Source organism: Olea europaea, chromosome 10 (genome assembly GCF_002742605.1).
Source record: "Olea europaea var. sylvestris chromosome 10, O_europaea_v1, whole genome shotgun sequence".
Classification (NCBI taxonomy): Eukaryota; Viridiplantae; Streptophyta; class Magnoliopsida; order Lamiales; family Oleaceae; genus Olea; species Olea europaea.
In genome coordinates, this window is record NC_036246.1 from 6,850,308 (window position 1) to 6,875,212 (window position 24,905).

Consider the following 24,905-nt stretch of genomic DNA (forward strand, 5'->3'; position numbering starts at 1 on the left):
CTCCTGCCGCGTTCGACGTCAGGAGCGGAATCTCTCTCAGCAAATTTATGCTCCTTTCTTAACCAATCCGAGGTTCTCTCGCCTTCCAATCAACTTGGTTTAATCTGTATACATTGATTTTACATTATGTCTGTTCATTTGCTGCAAATCTATCCACAATGACTGAATTTGAGTTGGTTTTTCTTTTGTGTGTTCCGTTGTTTGTAAATTGCTCTACTTATGGTGCGTGTTCTGGAACTTACACTGTGTGGACTGAGGTTTACGATTGCGTTTGTGGGGGTGAATATTTATTTGGTGAGATGATCATTTCCATGGTAAAATAATGCGGATGCTCGAACAATTGTTAGGTCATGTTGCTGTGATATTTTGTTATGAATCTTTTATATGCAAAATTCTGGTTTAAATTTGTTTCGAAGCGAATTTATTGTTGGTGTTTTCGTTTTGGACACATGGTTATCACGAGGCGTTTAGTTTATTGAATCAACAATGTCAACCAAGCTGGGATTAGAAATTCATTTCCTTAGGGGGCGTTTAGTTTGCTATTTTCAGTTTTCAATTTTGTATAACACCCTAAACTTGTTTGGTTTGATATTTTTGAAAATGCATTTTTGAAAACAAGATTAGATTTATAACATAAAAATCAAAACATATGTTTGACTTAAAACATGAGGAATAAAAAACTCCAGTTTGTGTCCCATTTGATTTGAGATCTGAAATTTGAATTTTGGCATAATTTCGAATTTACCCTGGATTGTTGTTTAGGCCAAAACCCGAAAAAATTACAGAGTGATACATACATCAAGAGAATGGCAGAGTCATCTGAGGGTGAGGAGGAAGGGAAGCTGACCGGAGGGAACCAACAGCTGGTAGTGGATGATGATCTCCGTGAGATGGCCAAGAAGGCCGCCTGGAGTGTCAGCTCGTGCAAGCCCGGCAATGGCGTCCTCTCTCTCCGTGACGACAATCTCGACACCTATTGGCAGTAAATTACCTCTCTTCTAGTGTCCCCAAAATGAATGTGGTGCATGATTTTTTTGGCTAATTTTGTTTGTTTATGTTGAGAGAAAGATGAGATGGTGTCATGGTGATAATGTTGCTGTTAAAAAATGTTCTTTGTGAAGTTTCTAAAGTATAGAGTTGAAGAGTTTAGTGGATCGACGTCAAATATATCTTGGAAGAATGATAGATTAATGGATGCTTTTCACAGTTTCAATTTGTAATGAAGTAAAAATAATAAGAATTTTTTGTTAATGGTGACATTGTATTTGGTGATTTGTAGATCAGACGGTGCACAGCCTCATTTAGTGAATATTCAATTCCAAAAGAAAGTTAAACTGCAATTGGTTGTTCTTTATGTTGATTTCAAGCTTGATGAGAGCTACACACCTAGTAAGATCTCAATTCGTGCTGGCGATGGTTTCCACAATATGAAGGTAACCTTTTTTCTGTTAAACATAAGTATATAGACATTTTTCTTCAGGTGCTGCTTTCATAATTGTGTTGAGGGTATCAATTTCTGAACAATTCTATATTCACTTTGACACTAAAGTTTCAAATTCGATTTTTTTTCTTGCAATGATTTTTAGGAGATAAAAGCAGCGGAGCTTGTGAAGCCAACTGGTTGGGTTTATATATCTTTATCGGGGAGCGACCCAAGGTGAGTAATTGATACTTTCTAGCTCTATTGGATTTAGAAGTTTGAATGTCCATATCTATTGTATAAATTGGTTTTGTATTTTCTTGCTTCCTTTCTAGTTGCAGTTTGATTATAATCTTCTGTATTCGCATGGTAACTAGATGCAGTAGTTGACATCCTAGTTGAGACTTGCATATGACAGGATGGCCATATAACATAGTTTTTAAAATACTTGCATACATCCATACATTAGTCTTGATTTCAAAATAGAATTGGTCTGAGATGCGAAATTCCGGTTTTGAGGATGCATCAATGAAGATTCTGAATTTACAATCTCTTTTTTGTTCTCATATCAAAAAAATTGTAATAGCTTGTACCTTTTGGACTAGCCAATTGTTGAAACTTGAAGCCATCCTTCTTCGTTCTTGATCCGTATCTATTACTTCAATAAATCCCCGGTTTGTTCAGACCGGGCTTTTGTTTCTCCAATTTCATTTGGTGCTGTGCTTTCAAGGAAAGAAATAACTTTTTAACTCTTTATTTTAATGCTTCAATCAGCAGAACATACTCGGGAAGAGAATGCAAAGTAAAAACAGAAACAGAACAAGTTCATATGCCTATGTATATTTCTAGAATTTTCTGCCACTCCGCTAGTCATCTATATGGTTATACATTTCTTATAGAAAATGAAACTACATGCTGGAAATGCCATTAGACACGGAAAAACTAGTTATAAAAGTCATCAGGGTTGTATCTTTTGCACTTCATTTGGCAGATTTAGGGGGAAAAAAATGACAAATGTTTTTTATTCTGTCTTCATACTTCTCAATCTAAATAAATTTTTACCTGTATGTGGCAGGGAAACGTTTGTGAATACTTTCATGTTGCAAATAGCAGTTTTGTCAAATCATCTTAATGGAAGGGATACTCATGTGCGCCAAATCAAAGTTTATGGACCTCGGCCGTGAGTAAAAATATTACCTGATTTAGCCTCTTTACTACTAATTTTTTATTCTTCAGTTAACAAATATGAATATATTCTTCGTAACAGGAATCCTTTTCCACGCCAACCATTTCAGTTCACTTCTACAGAGTTCATTACTTACTCTACTGTGAGATGAAGATTTTCATATCTGAAATGATGAAATTCAAAACAAGTAGCCTCCCCAACTGCAATTTTGGAAGTGTTTCCTTTTGGATTCAACATATAGTGCTCGTTATATTAAACTTTTATCACTTCTGAAAGGTATTTGAGCCAGAATACATGTGACGATGCAATGTTGCATTGATTCCTTGCAGCATATTTGTCGTAGATATAACTATGACACAACGTAAAATGTAGAACTTGTCATTTGTTTGTCTCGCTCGTTCACAATATTCTTCTCATGCTGCAAAATGTCAATTTTAGCTGTTCATGGCTTTTATGATTGAACTGTTGTGATTTTGTTTAAATCATTGTATTTCGAATCATTGGGATTTTCATATGATAATTTGAGAATGAAAACTCTAATGCAGATAAATGGTCAAGAAATTTGGATACTGAATCGCCTTTGTACATAAAATCTTGACAAGCTGAAATGATAATACGTTTAAGCATCCAAATATCTGAGCTGCTAATAGATAAACTACTTCCTGCACAGCAAATGGACTATATTGACAGAAAATGGCATCTTCACAAGCAATGATGAAATCTCTGTCGAAAGAATTTCTGCTGTACAGTGTCATCATTCACCAAATAACTAAACTTACAGATGTCAATCGCATTAAGTAGGGATAAAAGAATGAGACCATTGAAGTAGATGTACATAAATTCATTGAAAATTTGAGAAGATCCTGCTCTCCCAGAGTTGAAACACAAATCCATGAATCCTGAAAAAATCAGATAGAATTCTCTGATATTTAAATTCGAAACAATATCATCAAGTAAGAGGGATAACATTTTCTTGATGCTATAGATGCAGAAAGCATATTATCAGTTTCACCAGATATGTACTTTGATTCCCATGTTATCCTGATGAGTAATGAAATCACAGGTGTACATTGAAGAGGTTCAAATGACTACCTTGTTGAGGTCTCTATCCTTCAGAGCACGACAACTATTGAAATTAACGCGAAAGTAACCATTCTAACTAGTATCTAGTTACCAAATGGATTAGTGTCAGAACAAATTTCTACACTGCTTTCATTATCTTTACCACATTCCAGCAAAAAATTGCAAATTAAACACTAAAAATTTGAATTAAAAAACAGGAACAAATTAAGAAATGGCAATGATAACAGCAAAAGCCCCATTAATTGATATATCAATGTAAGGAAGTTGTGTAATGAAGTACCTCATGACAAGATGACAAGTCCAAGGTAAATAGCTCCACAAAGAAATATGAAAGATATCAGTCCCCTGTAAGACAAGCTCGTTGATATGAAGAAATCCCGAATATTCACATCTTTAAGCACAAAAACAGAATGCTCTTACCATTACTCCTTCAAGAGGAAGTTATTGCATGAATGTGGTCAGGGGTATGTATAAGTTGGCTTTCTCAAACTGATTTAGCCCCCATTTTCTAAAACTAAGTTTTTCTCGAACTCATTTTCAATCAAACATTTCATGACTCATGAGATCCACAACTTTTATCAACTTTTCAACCATATATTTCATCACCTTTTATAAAAATATACTACAAATCTAATTCTTGGCTAAACCAAACAAGTGATAACCTAATTGATTGACCAGACGAGTTAGAAAAGCTTGTTAGTCTTGACTGATAATAATTATGTCATAATGGAGTTTTATGGTGTTTTAAGAAAATTTTTGTGATCATATGAAGAATAGCATTCTCCATGAGAGCTGAAATTTTGGGAGCGCTATAAATTTTTTTCTATGGCAAATCAAATAAAACATGAATATGCACATATAATCCTATATGAAACATAAGTTCCCATTGAGTTGACAAAAAATCACAATCCCAGAAGAAATATAAATCAAACATTACCTTAAGATTGTCTTATTACATGAAGCGGAACAAAACACTCATGTTGAAATACTATGTAGTATAAAATACTTACCAAATTACTCCCCATGCAGCACCATTACAAGGGCAGGGGCAAAGTTCTGCAAACTTCTCAGCATCACTAGAGTGAACCCTCCGAGATATCAAATCATCATATATATCTGTGTCAAAAAAAATTAGCACAGTGCATTCTGCCATCGCAGCGGCTTTATTCTTTTATAATGAAAGTAGAGATCATACCATAAACTGAAAACAAACTATTCATAACACCTGTAGATCAAAGGAACACGCAGCATAAGCAACAAAACAGAAAAAAGAATAAAATCAAGAGGAGAAAAACCGAAAACTAATGCAACATCAGGATTAAGGCCTACCAATGAAGAGAATAATATAGCGGAGAATGCGAACTTTAGTCGTCTCTTGTAGAACCCATACAATGGCAATAAAAATGATAAATCCTGGCAGGACGGCAAATAAGTATCAATATCTTCGGTAAAACGAAGTAATTGCATATCAGATAAAATACCTATAATTGAAGTAACTCACCAATGCAAAGCCCGCGTAACGTCCACTGTTCAACATTAAAGAAATCATTAAGATTCAGGATAAATGAAACCTCAAGAATCCTGAAAGTTTAGTCAATTACAAATTTAAAATAGCTATGCATATTTGAAACTGGCTCGTTGACAATTTAGCAGGAATTATTTTCTGAACTTACATTTTTGGCAATGAAGAGCACAATAAGAAGAGAGAGAATAAGACACCCAGCAGCAATCCTTGCAGTGAGAAGTTTTGTTGATGCAAGGATGAGAACCATACCCCAAAATGATGAACCAAGATCTATAACAGCGAAAGAGAAAATGATAAACTAACATGACCAGATAACAAACCGAAAGAAGGATAATGAATGAAAAAGCTAACCAAATTTAACTAAGTGATCTGTTATAATCTAGCATATGTGGCTAAATAAATCGTTCAGCATACTGCATACAGAAGGGTGAAATTAAGTAGAAAAGACTATTACATCCAGCAGGCAAAATCAGCCAATACACACCACCGCGTGTTTGCGTCACCCCACCTTCATTTGCATGGACTTGCATGCCCTCCACCTGCATGTATGAGACAGTACCAAAAACCTGTGCTTAGCCTAAACAAAGAGGAGCCATCTAATCGAAAAATTTGTTGTGAGAATAGATCAAAGAAAACTTAATTTTGAGTAATATTGGGAAACTAATAGAAAAGTATAAGAGAAAAACTTAAGAATACATATCTAATAGAAGTTTATTATACATGTTATGAAAAGAAACAAGTATCTTCAATCATCTTTTGCATGAGCAGATGGAAGAGATCGAATCAACAACAGATATCAAGCCTGTTGAACAAAGATTGCAGAAAGGTGTACAGTGGTAGTGGCACAACACATGTTACAAAATAATATAATGCCCAAGTTTAGTTTTAGATAAAAAATAAAATTTTTAGTAGATTTTGATAAAAATTGATGGAATGTGTGGTTGAAAAGTTGTGGGTCCCATATGGTTAAAATAAACTGTTGACTTTGACTTCGATTCTAATCTAACTTTTTATTTAAACCAAACAGGGGCATTATGTGCTGAGCATGATGAATAATGCCAACATTCTATTTTGTACCATATGATACTGGTTCATATTTTAGAACTCCTAAATTCATGATCATAATTAACTACCATTGTTGGAATAAAACGACATCCCATTTTAATGTAGTAACTATTCTGGAAATATAGACATGCTTTTCCCTCGATAGAGTTTATGCATTGTCTCTGCAGTAACCCAACAACATACATACTTAGCAAGATTTGTTATTCTGAATTATGAATTAGACCATTAAGGTATGATTTTCTAATTTCATATTTATGTACTATACTAAATACAACAAACAGCTTCTTAAAAGATTAACACTTTTTTACGCATACAAGCACATTAACGATCTTTTTCCTACAAAGATTATTCCAAATATCCAACAAGAATTGCAGAGAAAACAATTTTCATTCGACTTCTACATATTGAAAGCAGGTTTTACCTTAATGCATAGAAACTATATGGAGAAAGAGATTTTACCTCACCACAAGTGAGCTTGCAAGCAATTGCATGACTTGCTTCATGAAGAAATACAGTAATGAGCTTAAAAGGTGTCAGTAGAAATGTCCTCCATAACTGTTGTGAGCATCACAGAGCTGAATGTTAGTAACAGGAATCAAATCAAAGAACTGAAGTGAAAAATGACTTACACGAATATACTAGAGATAAATAAATAAAAATCAATGGAGAGCTCTTTTGAAATCATCCTAAAACATGCTTAAAATTGAAGAACTGAGTCTTCTGCAACATCTGATGTAGAATAACATGTAAAACTGATTGCTGAACAATGTTAATTGTCAAGTCTTTCTTTCCCAATGTCTAATCTAGAATTACATGGAAAACTGATTGCTCGATGAAGGTAAATGATTAACGGGGCTGCATTAATAGCGAAAATTTTAACAGCATTGGCATAGCACATATCGAGTCCCCTTCATCGTGGGTTGTAATTGAGCCCTGCTAAGTCAAAAAAAAGGTTGTTCAAGCCTGCCTGGATTTTACAAAAACCTCTATTGGTCCAAAAGTGGCATGATTTCTCAACAAGCCGATATGAAATGGGCTTTAACCAAGTCAAACAAGAGTCAAGCTCGTTTATCTTTAGTAACTTGCCAAATATTTTCTTGTTCGTTAAATTATCAACCAGATCTTCATCTAGCTTGACATGTCGATAAAGTCTAGCTATAAGTACAGAAACTAATAATCACATATAGGATTGCTACGATTAAATATTGACAATAAAGTTATTCCCCATAAACCAACAACCAATTTCATCAGCAAGCTAACGGATTTTTTTTACAGAGATCGTGTACAGGAAATCTCCTGTCTTGTCTCAATTTATTATCCCCTAGGTTCTTCAGATCATGCAACTAGTGATTAGGAAATTCCATAAACAAAAGGGAAAGAAAAGTTATATATATATTTTTTAAAACTGGCCAACAAATTCATAATATTTTGAAGAATTCAAAAATATCCAGAAAGGTGTATTACACATAGCCAAAAGCACTCTAACCAAAAGTGTCATGATAAACAAAAGAAACAAGAAAAGGACAACAACATGAGAAAAAAATGGAAAGAAAACATAAAAATACAACATACAGCGAGAATGACGACAGTGAAGACCCCAATAGTTGCAAGAAAGACTTTTTGATCACGCTGGCAACAATCCTTCAACTCCCAGTTTGGATTCATGTCTCCCTTTCTCTTTCTCTCTAGTTAAAAATAAAGAATCTCAATTGACAGGGTAAGAAGAAGAGAAAGAGATGAGAGATTTGTCCAGTGGAAAAACAAATCAAGAACCCAATTGGAGGAGACAGAGTGACAGACTGGCATTTTTTTTAATGTTTGTTTGAAGTTGTCTTGAGTTTGGTGTGCAACATGGACTTCGTCTCTTGGTTGGGCTTGTGAATAAGCAATGGGCCTCTATGTAAAGCTTTCGATTCTGAGTTAACCCAAGTTGTCTAGGTGCGTGTGGATACGGATTTCCTTGCAAGATAAGTTCGCATTAATCTCTCTTCATTACCAAATTCAATATGAGACTTTATTTTCCCGTCCTTTTCAATATTGAAATTTGAAAGGAAGAAGCTTTAGTTTTCTATTTTTTTTAATTTTTTTTTTCTATTTTGGGGTGAGCTTGTGAAGAAGAAAAATACTTGTAAATGTAAAGTTATAAGGTATCATACTCTGTAGATCAGAAAATTGTGAGAAAGTAAAATTAATCGAGATCCAAAGAAAAACTTCTGTTTAGTAATTTCAGAAACACTCCCTATTTGGCGGTTCACGACTAAAATGATAAGATTTAGTGTAGCAAGTTTTTGATGTTATGGTAGATTTCGGTGTGTGTAAGATAAAACTGTTGCTTTTCTACTAATCTATGTTTGATTTGGTTGAAAATTAGATTTTTAGTAGATTTTGATAAAAGTTGATAAAATGTCAGTCTGGTTAAAAAGTTAATAAAAATTGTGGATCTCATAAAATATATAATTAAAAATGAATTAAAAAAAAGGTAGAATTTAAGCTTAAGGATATATTTCTCATTACAAAGTAGAAGATTCCTTGCATGACACGGGCTTAGACTTGGGCCTGTCCACTGGATGAGAACAAAATTATGGTGGACATTGTTACTACTGCCCTATTTTAGCACAAAAAAATTGAAAGGGAAATTACCTACAACCCTAGAATTAAAAGATTAGTTTTCATAAATGAGGGAGTTAAGTTTAAAATTCAAATTTCAAGTGATAATAACTAATTATTAATTTAATATTATATTAAATAAATATATTACTAATAATTCAACCCACCCCATCAAATCCCTAACTCCCACGCCAATATCCATACCCACACCCACACCCACACCCACACCATTCCCACTATAACTCTCTCTCTCCACTATAACTCTCACTCTCTAACTATATATATTTTGTATATTTATCATCACTCTAGCAACCACCCAGATTGGCGGCCCTGTGAGAGCTACTGACGGTGACTTGCAGCGCGCAATATGGTGCACAACAATAGAAGAGGGCATTCTAAGGTGAATTTCTAGCTACTGGATGATCTATATCTAGTGTAGGACATGTTCCATGCGTCAATAAGAAGTGTAGAGGAAATGGGATCAGAGGACGATCTGTTTTCTACTTATATAAATATAGAGAATCTCCGTGCTAAAGGTGAATCTGAGATTTATTACTCTGTTTTTGACAACGTGGGTAATGAAAGTGATGGTTCTGGTGGTGGGGATGTCGATCGATGGCGGTGAAGAGAAGAGTGGCGAAGGTATTGCTAGGTCAAGGCATAGGCACAGTAATTTGGAAGATATTTTAAGTCTTGTGTTTTTCTGAAATTGTTAATGGTGGTTCCATTGATGGTGTGATGTTGGTGAGGTGGTGGTGGTAGTTGGTGTTGGTGGAAGTGATGGTGATTATTGTTTTGGATTTAGGGTGAAGGTAGGCTTGAGTTGAAGGTGGTAGTGGTGTTGTTGGTGAGTGGTCGCGGATTATGGTATTGGTTTTTGGTGTGTGCAGATTTCTTTGTAGTGACCCTATGTGACAAAATATGTATTTACTATGACGGGTGTGACCAACTTTGTCATCATTTTGACTTTCATGTGAGCAGATTAACAGTGAGTCGCAAATTAGATTGACCTAATCATAAATGGTTATATTGAAGATAAATTTGATCACAATTAGTCACATATAACACAGGTCGGTGAAGGTAGTATTTATGATTGTGGATTTGAGTTGAAGATGGTAATAGTGGTACATTGGAGGTGATGCGATGGTGGATCATGGTGTTGCTATGCAGTGTATACAGATTTGTTCATGATGACCATTTGTGATCAAGTACGTGTTTATTGTGACTGATTGTGACTTGGTCACATACCATCATAGTCAAGATTGATCTAGTTTCAAATAATCACATATAGCATAAGTATAGTCACAAACAATAAGTCTAATCGTAGATAACACAATTAGTCATAAATCCGATCACCTTCAACGTACCACCACCACTACCACAATTTATGAAATTTTTTTCTATTGTGAAGGTGGAATAGGGTACAAAGAGAGAGATTGTTTTCAATTTTTGAAGATTTTCTATCCAAGATAGGGTGGGGATGTAGAGTGTTTCCGCTAGATCGGGTGTAATTTTTTGAAATTTTTTTCGAGGTGGCGTGGGGTAGGGTAGGGTGGGTAGAGGAGGTGGGTTCGTGGGGGTGGGGATATTATTTATTGAAATATTATTATTTGGTTTGGTGAGGAAGGGTTTGGGTGCGAGTGTTGATACTATTAATTGGGTTAGAATAATTAATTTCAATTAGTAATATACCCTTGTTTGAGCCCTATTTTTTTTGGGAATAATGAATTTTTGAATAGTGTATTGATGAAAAATGTGTGCTTAAAAAATAAGGAAAAATTTTAGATTTGCGTGTAATATTATTTTATTGAAGAATGTGTGGTTGAAATGATATCAAAACACTGTTGAAAATGTATTTTTCCAAAAGAATGAGGCTCAATCAAGAGCATATATTATTAGTTAGAATTAACACCTGAATTTTGAAATAATTTTATTAATTTGTTAGTTTTGAAATGTGATTCTTATATGTATGAGTTATGTATTGTTCAAATTGAAAAGGAAAAAAAATTTGTGTTTGGGTTGTGTTTAGTGTTTAGTACGGTAGACAGATCTTTATATGACAGATTAGAAATATTTTTAAAAAAATTAATTATGTACGAGTAATTATTAAAAATTAGAAAAATGAAGTATTTTTCAATTTTGAATGAAAGTATGCACATATGGTCCACTTGACATGGCCTTTGAAAAATTAAAAGAAGAAGTTGCTTTTGAATTCGTTTGACTAATTTTATGAAAGTTTTTTTACTAATTAGAAGAATTTTTAAAGGAAGTTTGTTCAATACGACTTCTTCTAAAGTATTTTTCGGAATGAGAAGCTCTTTTAAAAATTAGTTTCTCAATCAAAAATTAAGAAAGCTTCCTCCAAAAACTCCCTTAGAGGAGGTAAAAGTAAAGTCATGTCAAACCGATCGATAGCATAATTATCCCGAAATTATTTAGAGGAAATCACAAATTTGTATTTTTAAGAGAATGCGATGACACATTGAATACAACTATTAAGCAAACATCGGACAAAAAATTATCAAACTAGAAAGTGAAATGTGGCTTAGAAATTTTCTGGAGCTACTTGTTTGTCCACACAAACATTGCATTGTAAAAATTATAAGTTATCAAAAAAGTTAATAACCTTTTTCTTTTTTCTTTTTCTCCTTTTCTCTAGCTAAGTCAATTCAAAATATTAAAAAATATATATATAGAGAAAAAGAAAATCAAAGAATACTATGTAGATACAATAAGCCTTTTCTTTTATAATTAAAAAATAAGAGAAAGAGACCAAACAAATTTTGATTATCATGTCTGTCTAGGAATATATCCAATCCATATCCAAAAAACCCTTTAAGATAATCTTTTTTCTTCTAAAAGACTAATGCATCTTCCACTTTTCTTTCTTTCTCCAATAATTTTTTGTAATCACTATTCCAACTAATTATGTTATTATCTAGACGGTCCAATCCACAAGTAAAAGATGGAAATTTATAGGGTGAAACTTTATATATAGAACAAGAGTGCTAAATCGAAAAAGGAAATAGATGAATCTTTTTTGAGTGGCATATATGGATTAAAATTTCGTGATCAAAGGGTATTGAGATAGAGACATTGAAGTGGAAGATGTTACACGATGATATGAGTGGTTTCTTTAAGTGTTTCTTAACATGGCAAGTGGCCTTTTTCATGGACCCAACTTATGTATCTGATGCATATATCTAACCCCCTGTTTGGTGGAGATTAAAATCAAATTTTGATAAAAGTTGATAAAATATATAGTTAAAAGTTGTAGGTCCCATAAAATGTGTGATTAAAATTAGCTGTTAATCTTGACTTAAATTAAAATTAAAATTTTGATTTCTACTAGAGCATGATTAAGAAGTGAATGTATGATTGATGTATATATATGTGTGTGTGTGTGTGTGGTGGTCCTTAATTTAATTGGAACCTCTACCCCAATGCTTCCTCCATGCAGTACAGTCAGGTGCCTTGTACAAGCTAATACAAAAGTGTGTGGTAGTTTTGGGTCCTATCCTTTGCTTACAATGGTCCTGCAATAAAAAAAAATTGAGTCATCCCTTCACAGTTGAAAATTACAAATACGTTCGAGCATCTCGTTCAGCTTTTTCTTTTAGAAAATGACTGATAAGAAATTTATGACAATCGAAAGAGATACGTGTATATGCCACTTAAAAGAATCTCATGAAAAATGGGGACTCTTACATGTATTACTCGTGAAAATGTATTAGAAGGTTTGTTTCGAAAAAAAAAAAAAAAAAAGAACTAGCCTCATATAGTTATCCTTTCTAATTATTGATTGAATTATATCACACAATTTATATATTGAAATCATGTGATCTACGAATTGAGTTTGTTTGATATATATTGTTGAGAAAAATGTAGGAAAATCTGAAAACTTAATGAACTTCAAGACATGAAAAAACGTTATATTTTAAGAGATGTTTCTCCTCTATCCAATAAAGTCACAATTGGGATATGATAGAAAATCTCTCTCAGGATACAATGAAAACGTTTGATTTAAATTGTGACTATTTGATCAAATCAAGAAGACACTCGAAAAGAACTGATTGATGCCAAGAGAAAGAAAGAAGAATAATTTTTTAATGTGTTTTGCAAACGAGAATTCGTTCAGATCGATCCCCGTTGCGCAGCGGCAAACCCTAGTTCGGACGGCAAATCATTCGCAAAACAAAAAATAAATATATGCAAAATGATGAAAAATATCTAACATGTATCGCGTATGTATCGCAAAATTAAATTTCATCAAATAAGTGGGCTACTTGTTAGATATATACGAATGTTTCCACATAATTTCTTTGTTCAATTATGTCCCATATCATCAGCACTAAGCAAAAACACGTTACTGTTTGTTGGCCCCTTTTCAACTACAGCTTCTCCATTTTTCCATTCATAATCGACCAATTGCACACACACACACACATTGTGAAATCTTTATAAAATCTAGTTTGATCTCCCCACGTCGCCTTAAAAATCTTCTTCAAACAAGTTATAAGTCACTTATTACTTATCCTAATAATATTCTTCACCATCAAGTTTCTTTAAGATTCCTTGTTTCTGTTCATAATTTTCTTGAGTGTCGACAGTTCTTGATTCTAAGTTCTTTTCCCAAGAAATCAAACTTCCATGCAAATAGTCCCGTTGGGCGGCTGGATTTTTTATTACGGTCTTTAGATTCTTAAAAAGTTAGTGACTTGAAGTATAAAATCAGAATTGTGGTCATAATTCAGTGAAGAAAAATCAGGTAGGCATGGCGATTGAAGTTTTCCCGGATAGTCCCATTGTTGGAAGGAGTCCCAGAATCTCATTTTCTCATGATCTTTCTCAAACAGATGCCGTGCCAGTGGAACAATACATTGGATCGAGTTCATCAGAAGGCATGGATTTTGATTTTTGTGTTTTCGGGGAAAGTTTTGAGCAAGAATCTTCATCTGCCGATGAACTTTTTCTCAATGGAAAGATACTTCCCATCGAAATCAAGAAAAGACTGGCCCCGGCTTCAGCGCCACCGGTTTCGCCGCCACTACCACCTCCTCTTCCTCCAACAGTCTACGATCATATTCTCGACGCTAGCAAGAGCAGCTCGAACAAAATTCCTACAGAATCAGAAGAAAAGCAAAATTCTTCCAAGTCATTTTGGCGGTTCAAGCGCAGTACGAGTTTAAATTGTGGCAGTGGTTATGCTAGAACATTATGCCCTTTGCCAATTTTATCTCGAAGTAATTCAACAGGTTCATCATCAAGTGGTAAGCGTTCTACAGTCAAACAATCACAAGCTGTATCATCAAATTCAAATGCTACACATCAAAGACCTCCATTGAAGAAAACTCATGCTTCCAATTATGCCAACATTAGAATTAATCCAGTTCTTAATGTTCCTCCTGCAAATCTCTTCGGATTCGGGTCGATTTTTTCCGGTGGCAAGGTCAAGAACAAAAAGAAGTGATTATTATTTCTAATTTCTTGAAGTAATGTGACAGGTTTGAATTTCTTTTACTTTGTGTGGTTCCTGATTAATTTGTGATTTGTTCAGGCTAATTAATCGTGATTTCGAAAACAATTAAAGGCTTATTTGAGAAGTCGAATGTCAAGTCTTGACTATTAATATTACGTATCAAACATGTATTCACGAAGAGAAATGGGGCCTAGGCATGCAATTATTCAAGCCACATGCATGCAGCTTTGTGAGACAAAAAACAGGCAACATTTGCTTTCAAGTTATGTCGTATTAGATGGGTTTTATTTTCGTGCTGTTCTCTGTATAAAGAATGATTTGTTAAAACTTATTTTTCTGTTCATAGAATAATTTTTAATGGTTCAATAAAAGGTTTGATGATAGACAGAAAAGTTAGGTACAATTTAAATATTTATTTATAATAACTTAATTACAAAACTAAATCATAAGCTAATCATTTCCAGGAGCCCTGAACATGCCATGTTCCAGATATTACTACTATTATATATCCAATTGTATTTTTTGGCAGTGTTATATGGGTAGAATTGTATTTAGGAAACTCAAAGATGTACCATCACTGGTTATAAGAATTTAAGACTTAATTTATTTGTTAACGCTACGACTTAATCTGTTTGTTTGGATTACTTAAAAAGTTACTAATAAGTTAGAATTAAAAAATAATTAATTTTAATCTAACATTTTGTGGAACCCATAACTTTTAGATATTTATCTAGTTTAAGAAAAATAATTTTTGTATTGTAAAACTTAGATTGAAAATTTTAGAAAAATTGATATGAATGTAAACAAATTAATATTTTTGTATCTTTTTATTGATGAGAGTGCAATTTACAAGGTGTTGAAATTGGTTAAAGTATAGAACATTGAAAAAGTGACTTTCGTGTTAATTATGACTAAATATTCGAACTTGATTCGATAGTCAAATTACAAATGTAAATTGACTAATTTATTCTACTAGTTGGGTAGATTGTCGTGCTATATTTGGAAGCTCAAAACAATTTTGGATGAATGAGAACTTGCGGTCTAAAGTTGGGAAGAAAGAGAGAAAAAAATTGGCTAGAAAATCAACCAAGCTCGCCTAGCGCTCGAGCAGTGAGGCTGTCGTGCGAGTGACAGGCGAACGACGAATTCACTGTTTTTGACACTCGAGCAAGGTAAAAGTGACAAGCGAGCGATAGCAAAAGCTACAATTCCTGGCAAAGGCTACTGAGTTTAGACCATGTTTCTTCACTCACAACCTCTCTATCTCTATAAATAGACCCTTGGGATGTCCATTTCTTCATCTCAATAATATGCAATCATATCATAACATTATTTTCTTCTTTTTCTACCAAAATTCTGCGTAAACTTTGCATAAATTTTAGTTTTCTTTTGTTCATTCAAAAATGAGTACAAAATCCAATTTTAATTCTTTGATCTTGTGTTTTGGAGTGCTATTAACACAAGATAATAGTCATTGTGTCTTGAGAGTTGATTGTCACTATCCGTAGACACTGTTGCAGGATAAAATCATCTTAAGAATAAAGAGTTCAACTTTTGCCTCGACTTTTGCATCCATTTCATTTGGCGTTATTTTGTGGAATATTTTTTTCCTTGTTTCCTTGCAGTTATTCTGTCCAATTTTCGGTAAAATTAGTAAGTTTAATTTTGATTTTTAAAGTCAACACTATATTAATTTTCCAACACTAGGTTTATACCAACTAGTCAAAATGTGATTTGCTAAATTATAAATAGCTTATAAATATTACAAATATGGAGTTAGACTTTTGTTCAAACATTTCTTCACTTTAGATCCCTGTTTGGTATAGTTAAAAATTAGATTTTTAATAAATTTTGGTAAAAGTTGATAAAATATGTTAAAACGTTAATAAGAATTGTGAATTTTAAGAAATACCTGGTTAAAAATAATTACTTTGACTTAATTTTTTTATCAAAATTTATAACTACACAAAACAGTGACTAGGTTGAAAAATCTAGTAGCTATTGGTGAAAATTCAAATTAATGATGATCATTAATGGAGTAGATTTTTTCTCCAAGTTATCATCTAATTCATTGCCTTTATTCAAGTCCCAATCTAACACGAGATTCAACTCCTCAACCCCTATAGAAACTTTATACGTTAGTTCAATGGCTCTCCGTTGGCGTCTATTGTTCAAACACATTTGATTAAGGCAAGGGAAAGCAACTCCCAAAGTACCATTAATTTAGAATTAACTTGAGTGGTCCAACCAGTTCACGAGCTTGTTTGGGAATGATTTTTTTCACCAAAAAATTGAATTTTTTTTATTGTTATTTCACTATTTCAATCATCATATTTGACTTCTTCTCTTATAGGTGGACCCCACTTTTTTCATACCGATCAAAAAATGGATTCTCAAAATAACTCCCAAACAGACTCATTCATATATATATATTGTTTGGTTGGGCTGAAAATTTTACTCCAAATCTGTTTGGTTTGGATTAAAATTTATTAATTTAAATTAAAATCAAATAATTAATATTAATTATATTTTTCTTGAATTTCATAATTTTTTAATTATACATTTCAAAAATTTCTATAACAATCAAATAAAAAATTTAATTTTAATTTTCACCAAACATCCTCTGTTAACCAAATAATCAAAGACCTTACAACTTTTGGCCCAATACTTTATTAGTTATTAGAAAAAACAATTTCCTTGGTTGGATAAAAGAATCTGACCGTACATCCAAGCTCACGTGTCCTTAAAATAACCATTCAAAATGTTGGTATTTGAAAATATTCGCGAGTGAAATGTACGTGCGCGTGGTACTAATTACTTCACATCGATAATTTCAAAATGGACGCTCCAAAACTACACCACGGGACAGCGCAAGGTAGCAGACAGACGTAGACTGGACGTTACTCTCAAAATACTCCAGTTCCCGGTATAAAACGCCAAATTAAAATATTTAATTAGTTGGAATATGAATTGTGAATAAGATTGATTTTTCAAAGTACGAGAAATGCTGCATAATTTAGGCCCTGTTTGTCACCCATTTTTATCAAAATACATTTTTCTCTCTCTTCTTTTCAACCACACATTTTTTATTAAAATAATATTACACGTAAATCAAAAACTTTTTCTTATTTTTCAACCACACATTTCCCATCAATTTACTATTCAAAAATACATTTTCACATAAAAATTCCTACCAAACACCCTCTTAATTGTAATACATCTACATGATATGTTTCCATAAACTAAGCCCATATTTGAGTCACGTTTAAAAAAAAAATACATTATTTAGTCAAATCAATGGAAGATGTGTAGTTAAAAAATAATTTTTTTTAAATTTATGTGTAAAATTATTTTATAGAAAAATATGATTAAAATAATATCAAATCACTGTTGAAAAATATATTTTTTAAAAAATAATGTGGCTCAAATAAGCTCTAAAAGTATAAATTAATGTAGTACGAACACAGTACCAACTAGTCAAAATTAGAAACTACGCTTGATCTGGAAACTCAAAAGAATTATTTTACGATAGTTTATTTTATGAAATTTGATTATTCCGTAAATATAGAACAATTTTATGTTAATATTTTCAAGGAATATATTTGTTTTAAAGTTAGTGAATTTTACAATATTTTTTCTCGTTATAAAAGTAAAATAAAAATAAATAATAAATTGAGTTAAAAAAATATAAAAATTAAGAATAAAAATTAATGACATGGACTAAAAATATTTTAATCCTTGTTCATTTAAATATTTTTTTAGAATTTTTATTTAAATAATTATTATGAGCGTGAACTATTTTTATGTTTTATATTTTTTATTTTTCAAGAAATTTTTATTTTTTTTAGAATTTCACATTTTATTGTTTCAAATTTTTAATATTTTTTTCTTTTGTAAAATTTGTTGGCTAGAATTTTATATTTTTATTTTTAAAAATTTTCAAAAATATCTAAACACTTGTTTTCCATGTTTTGAAATTTTTGCTAAAAATACTCAAAATGTCAAAAATACGTTTTCGTTAAAAAATAAGAGGAAAAGAGAATAGAGAAAACTCAATAAACCTTTTTGTGTGTATTATTGAAAACCAAAACCCTATATTTATAAATAAGAATCAGGGATACAATGGTAATAATTTCTAGGACTACAGGGGTACAAATGTCATTTACCAATAAATTTTAATGGACTTTCCATTTACAACACTCCCCCTTGAATGACATATTACAAAATATCTGCCTCGTTAAAATCTTGTTTGATAAAAATCCAATGGAAAAAAAATCAAACGAAGGAAAAAAGAGTACAGTTATTTTGGAGTATTAAAATTAAATGCTGGCTCATTAAAACATTGCTTGGAAAACTCAATGGGACAAAACCTAAGCGAAGGAAAAAGAGTACAGCTACTCCCCCTGATGTTGATCATTGAAAATCTTTGAGTCGACGCATTCCAATCTCATGAACTAATTTCTTGAATGTAGATGTTGGCAGCGCTTTTGTAAATAGATCAACCACATTGTCACTTGAGCGAATTTGTTGAATATCAATGTCACCATTCTTCTGAAATTCATGTATAAGAAAGAATTTTGGAGAAACATGCTTTGTCCTGTCGCCTTTAATATAGTCTCCCTTGAGTTGTGCGATACAAGTTGCATCATCTTCAAACAAAATTGTTGGATTATCTTTTGTTGAAGTCAATACACATGATGATTGGATATGATGGGTCATATTCCTCAACCATACACATTCTCGCCCTACTTCATGGATTGCAATAACCTCATAATGATTTGAGGATGTTGTCAAGGATTGCTTCACAGATCTCCATGATATAGCTGTTCCTCCACGTCTAAACACATATCCTGTTTGTGATTTAGTTTTATGTGGATCGGAAAGATAACCTGCATCTGCATATCCCGCTAAAGCTGATCCTAACTTTTGAGAATAAAATAGTCTCATATCAATAGCACCTTTTAGGTAACGAAAAATATGTTTAACACAATTCCAATACCTTTGAGTTGGTGTAGAGCTATATCTTGCAAGGAGATTTACAGAAAAAAGCTATGTCAGGTCGAGTGCAATTTGCAAGATAAGTTAATGCTCCAATTGCACTAAGGTATGGTACTTCAGGACTAAGAATCTTTTCTCCATCTTCAAGTGGATGAAATGGATCTTTTTTCACATCAAGTGATCGAACAACCATAGGTGATGGCAATGGATGTACATTATCCATATAAAAGTGTTTCAAGACTTTTTCTGTATAAGTAGATTGATAAACAAATAATCCCTCTGAAAAATGTTCAATTTGTAATTCAAGACAAAATTTGGTTTTCCCCAAATCTTTCATCTCAAATTCATTTCTCAAATATTCTGCAGTTTTGTTGAGCTCTTCAAGAGTTCCAATTAAATTTAAATCATCAACATAAACTGCCACAATTGCAAATCCAATATTTGTTTTCTTTATAAAAACACATGGGCAGATATCGTCATTTTTATAACCCTCTTTTAACAAATATTCGCTAAGGCGATTATACCACATGCGTCCGGACTGTTTCAATCCATATAAAGATTTTTGCAATTTAATTGAGAACATAGTTTTCGGATATGTATCATTTATTCCTGGCACCTTAAATCCTTCAGGGACTTTCATATATAAGTCACTGTCAAGTGAACCATATAGGTATCCATAACGCGCATATCGAGCCCTTGTGACACAGTCAAACTAATTAAGAACCTAGAAGTGATGGTATCTATTACGGGAGAATATGTTTCCTCATAATCAATTCCAGATCTTTGGGAGAAACCTTGAGCCACTAGTCGGGCTTTGTATCTTGTAATTTCATTATTCTCATTTCTCTTTCGTACAAAAACTCATTTATATCCAATAGGGATTACATTTCAGGTGTTCGAACTACTAGTCCAAACACTTTTCGTTTCTCCAAAGAATTCAATTCTGTCTGTATGACTTCTTTCCATTCTGGCCAATCATTTCTATTTCGACAGTCATTAACAGACTGTGGTTCAGGATCCTCATTTTGCATAATATCAAGAGTCATGTTAAAGGCGAAAATATTATTTATAACAATATTATTCCATTCCCATAATTTATGAGATATCATATAATTTATTGAGATCTCATTATTTTCGGACACCTCTGGTTCTTCAGGAACCGTACATTCAATATTTGATTGATCAATCTTTTCTATGTGATTTCTTCTGAAGTTTTTGGTTGGTTTTTCTCATGTACTCTTCTTTTTCGAGGTACAGAGTCTTTTGAACCAACTGGTCGACCACACTTCTGGTATATTTGAGATTCATTTGTTACAGCAGATTGTCCTGCAAGGACATTAATTTTTGCTGGAATATTTTCTGTTGGAATATATGACTTTGTCACTTTTCTCGTGTCAACAAATATATCAGGTAGTTGAATTGCAACTTTTTGCAAATGAATGATTTTTTCAACCTCTTGTTCACATTGATTGCTGTGGGGATCAAAGTAAGATAGAGTTGTCTCATTCCAAGAAATTCTATCTTATTTTTTAGGATATAGTTTTTCTCCTCCCAAAGTTGGGAAAGTCATTTCATCAAAATAATAATCTGCAAAACGCGCAGTAAATAAGTCACCCGTTAAAGGTTCAAGATATCTAATAATAGATGGTGAATCAAAACCCACATAAATCCCAAGTTTTCGTTGGGGACCCATTTTAGTACGTTGTGGGGGTGAAATAGGAACTTGGACAGTATAATCAAAAATCCGTAGGTGAGAAATATCAGGTTCATGACCAAATGCAAGTTATAAATGTGAATATTGACGATAGGTAGTTCGTCTTATACAAATCAATAATGCAGCATGTAATATGACATGACCCCAAACAGAAGTTGGGAGTTTTGTTTTCATAAGTAATGGTCTAGCAATAAGTTGTAGACATTTAATAAACGATTCCGCTAAACCATTTTGTGTATGAACACGTGCAACTGAATGTTCAATTTCAATTCCAATTGACATACAATAATCGTCAAATGCTTGTGATCTAAATTCACCAGCATTGTCAAGACGAATAGTCTTGATTGAGTAATCGGGGAATTGTGCTCGCAATTTTATGATTTGAGCAAGTAGTCTAGCAAATGCTACATTCCTAGTTGAAAGTAGGCAAACATGTGACTATCTTGTAGAAGAATCAATTAATACCATAAAGTAACGAAATGGTCCACGTGGTGGGTGTGTTAGCCCACATATATCTCCATGTATTCTTTTCAAGAAAGTTGGAGATTCAATATTGACCCTTGTAATTGAAGGTCTAATGACTAACTTGCCTTGTGAACAAGCTACACATGGATAATCATTAGATAAAAGAATCTTCTGGCACTTTAAAGGATCTCCATGTGAGTTGTTTATTATTCGACGCATCATTATGGCTCCGGATGTCCAAATCGATCATGTCAAAGTATAAAACTTTTTGAATCAACGAACTTCTGGTTCGTAACATTATTTGATTCGATCATTTTTATAAATGTAAAATATATGCCAGACGGGAGTGCATGAAATTTTTATTTTATCTGCTTCTTGCCAGATACAAAAGAAGTGATGCAAAAATATTCAACATTATTTTCTTGCATCGTCTTAATGTAATATTCATTGCAGCGAATATCTTTAAAACTAAACAAATTTCTTTTGAATTTAATAGAATAAAATGCATCGTCAATATATAATTTTGTATTATTTGGTAAAATAATACAAGCTCTTCCGGAGCCTTCAACGATATTCGACGAACCCGATATCGTGTTAACATTATTTTCAGCTAATATTAAGTCCAAAAAGTATTTTTTATCTTGAAAAATAGTATGTATAGTTGCACTATCAATTAAGCAGCTATCTTGACTATCCATCATGAATCTATAAATATAACAAAATAAATAATTTTTTTTTTTTAAAAACTTGAATTTAGATTTAAAGAAGTAAACATTACTTAATATCATGAAATAAACGGTGCATATTAGAGTTTTATTTTTATTTTTTTATTTTTGTGCGAAAAAGTAAAAACATATTTCAAACTGAATTCTTAAAACGAAAGAAATATTAGTAAATTAATCTATATCTTCTATCACACCACGCCCAACGAAATGGTCAATATTTCCATTTGGATCAGTAAAGAAATCGGAGACATCCAAATGAGTCACATCAATTGGACCATCATAATCAGCAAAATTAGTCTCCAATTTTTCTTTTTCCTTGATTGATCTCTGGTAGAGATCCACAAGATGTTTTGAGGTACGACACGTACGTGCCCAATGCCATTTCATTCCACATTTGAAGCAACTTTCTTCATGCTCCTTTTTAGATTTGCCACTCTCGTTTGCTTCGTACCTTTTGAATTTATTGCCTTGTTGTTAATAACTTTGTTGATTATTTCTTCCATGATTTATTCCACGTACACGTCCGTGTCCGTGCTCACGTCCAAATCCGTGTCCACGTCCACGTCCTTGTCTTAATATTGTATTTGCTTCATATAATGTAGTACCATTTGCTTCAAGCAATGGTACAGAACTAGTTGGACGTAATCCATGATTTTTCATCAACAATTCATTATTTTGTTCAGCAACTAGTAGGCAAGATATAAATTTTGAATACTTTTTGAAGCCATGCTCACGATATTACTGCTGCAAGAGCACATTCGAGGCATGAAAGAGGAAGAAAGTTTTTTCCAGCAAATTTTCATCTGTGGTTTTTTCTCCACACAAAGTCAACTTTGAACATATTCTGAACAATTCAGAATTGTACTCACTAGCCGTTTTAAAGTCTTGCAAACGAAGGTGCATCCACTCATAACAGGTTTTGGGGAGGACTATAGTTCTCTGATGATCAAATCTTTCAGTTAACTTTTTTCAAAGAACTTGTGGATCTTTCTCAGTGAGATATTTAATTTTTAATCCATCGTGAAGATGGTAATGGAGGAAAATGAGTGCTTTCGCACAATCCTGTAGGGATTCATTGTTTCCTTCTTTTATTGTCTCTCCTAGACCCTTTGAGACGAGATGGATATCAGTATCCAATATCCATGACAGATAATTTTTACCAGATATGTCAAGTGCAGCAAACTTAAATTTCGTAATGTTTGCTATTTGTTTAACTACACAATAAAAAAATACAATTACTTTCGAAGAATATGATTAATCATCACATGTTAATCAAATAGTCAACATCAACATGACTTTAAATTACATGTTTTCCTCTAGGGATAAACATTAATTTGAAATAATATGTTCTTCGAAACATATGCTACTTTTGGAGCACATTATATTTTGCTATTATTTCTTCAAGTGCAATATGTCAATATTCTTCTGGAATATTGAGAGTTATAATTTATGCTCTTCAGGAACAAATAATATTTTTATAATGTTGTGCTACTTCTGGAGTAATAACGAATAGATCTATGATTAATATTCTTCTGAAATATTAATTATAATGTTGTGTTACTTCAGGAGCAACAACAATTAAAAATAAATTTAATGTAATATTTCATAACTAAACATAAAAAAAATGATAATACATCCAATTGCTCACCATTAATTAATATACAAATACACGTAAAATATTATTTTAAATTAATAACGTGAGTTGAGTGAAACACAAAAAAAAAAATTGGTGACATGTAGAAACCTATTCACGTATTATGACACGAAATTCTAATTATGTGCAATTAAAAGAATTGAATTAGTATTAACCAATTAAGGTATGAAATTTGCAGAACCCAATGGATTTGAGAGAAAAGATGAGTTGGGTACAGTTATTTGTTAATTGTATATTATATATATGTGGAATTAGTCAAAATAGAGATATGGAATTGAAGCTTGCTTATAAATAACATTGACCAATTAAACCAAAAAAAAAAATTATAAGCATATGTAGAACGTAAAAGGCTAATATAAATATAAGGAGAGTATATGAACATGAATTAATGCATATCAATTGATTTAACATAAATATATCTCTATAAAGATGCACATGGATTGATGTAAAGGAAAAAAATATTAATTCAAAGAAAGGTACAAAGAAAACATAATGATCGAGAAAGACGAGATCACGTATTGCAGATTCAACATATGTATATGTAAAATTCACATATTATCAAATTAATTTTGATATACGTGATAGATGATTATGAAAAAAAATTACTATCTTCTAAGAGTTCGCGCTGATAACGTATTATAAAATGAGAGGAAAAGAGAATAGAGAAAACTCAAAGAAAATAGAGAAAATTCAATAAACCTTTTCGTGTGTATTATTGAAAACCAAAACCCTATATTTATAGGTAAAAATTAGGGATACAATGATAATAATTTTTAGGGCTACAGGGGTACAAATGTTATTCATCAATAAACTTTAATGGACTTTCCATTTACAACAGTTTTAAGTTTATATGTTATAAATTCATTTTTATTTTAGAAAAAATCAGATCAAATATATTTGCAATGTTTTGTAAAGGAAAATTGGCACAAAACGTTCCTACCTTTCAAGTCTATTGTGGAAAACTTCCATACCTTTTATTTTTTG

The 24,905-nt window shown here is 32.3% G+C and overlaps 2 protein-coding genes across 3 annotated transcripts; one reads left to right on the top strand and one right to left on the bottom strand.

Annotated features, from left to right (window-relative positions):
- Nucleotides 1-3,060, top strand: LOC111401047 (anaphase-promoting complex subunit 10). Of its 2 annotated transcripts, none has more exons than XM_023028580.1 (6): nt 1-72; nt 763-982; nt 1,280-1,433; nt 1,587-1,657; nt 2,496-2,600; nt 2,688-3,060. In XM_023028580.1, exons 2-6 carry the CDS (start codon nt 807-809, stop codon nt 2,755-2,757), a joined length of 576 nt encoding a protein of 191 aa, XP_022884348.1. In that variant the 5' UTR covers nt 1-72; nt 763-806; the 3' UTR covers nt 2,758-3,060. The 2 variants fall into 2 exon arrangements, with proteins under 2 accessions (XP_022884348.1, XP_022884347.1); XM_023028579.1 differs by having other exon boundaries at nt 7-72; nt 786-982.
- A 113-nt stretch (nt 3,061-3,173) lies between these two features.
- On the bottom strand, nt 3,174-8,086 carry LOC111401046. Its single transcript, XM_023028578.1, has 10 exons — nt 7,852-8,086; nt 6,739-6,834; nt 5,669-5,753; nt 5,363-5,484; nt 5,191-5,215; nt 5,019-5,102; nt 4,885-4,914; nt 4,700-4,805; nt 3,970-4,034; nt 3,174-3,505 (listed from the first exon to the last, which is right to left on the bottom strand). Exons 1-9 carry the CDS (start codon nt 7,942-7,944, stop codon nt 3,971-3,973), a joined length of 705 nt encoding a protein of 234 aa, XP_022884346.1. The 5' UTR covers nt 7,945-8,086; the 3' UTR covers nt 3,174-3,505; nt 3,970.
- Nucleotides 8,087-24,905: the final 16,819 nt, after the last annotated feature.

Coding starts and splice junctions, on each gene's coding strand:
- LOC111401046 (XM_023028578.1), bottom strand. CDS start 7,944: ATGAATCCAAACTGGGAGTTGAAGGATTGTTGCCAGCGTGATCAAAAA. Junction 6,835..7,851: donor TCACTGTCGTCATTCTCGCT/GTATGTTGTATT, acceptor TGCTCACAACAG/TTATGGAGGACATTTCTACT. Junction 5,485..5,668: donor GCTGATTTTGCCTGCTGGAT/GTAATAGTCTTT, acceptor TCGCTGTTATAG/ATCTTGGTTCATCATTTTGG.
- LOC111401047 (XM_023028580.1), top strand. CDS start 807: ATGGCAGAGTCATCTGAGGGTGAGGAGGAAGGGAAGCTGACCGGAGGG. Junction 983..1,279: donor AATCTCGACACCTATTGGCA/GTAAATTACCTC, acceptor GGTGATTTGTAG/ATCAGACGGTGCACAGCCTC. Junction 1,658..2,495: donor TTATCGGGGAGCGACCCAAG/GTGAGTAATTGA, acceptor TGTATGTGGCAG/GGAAACGTTTGTGAATACTT.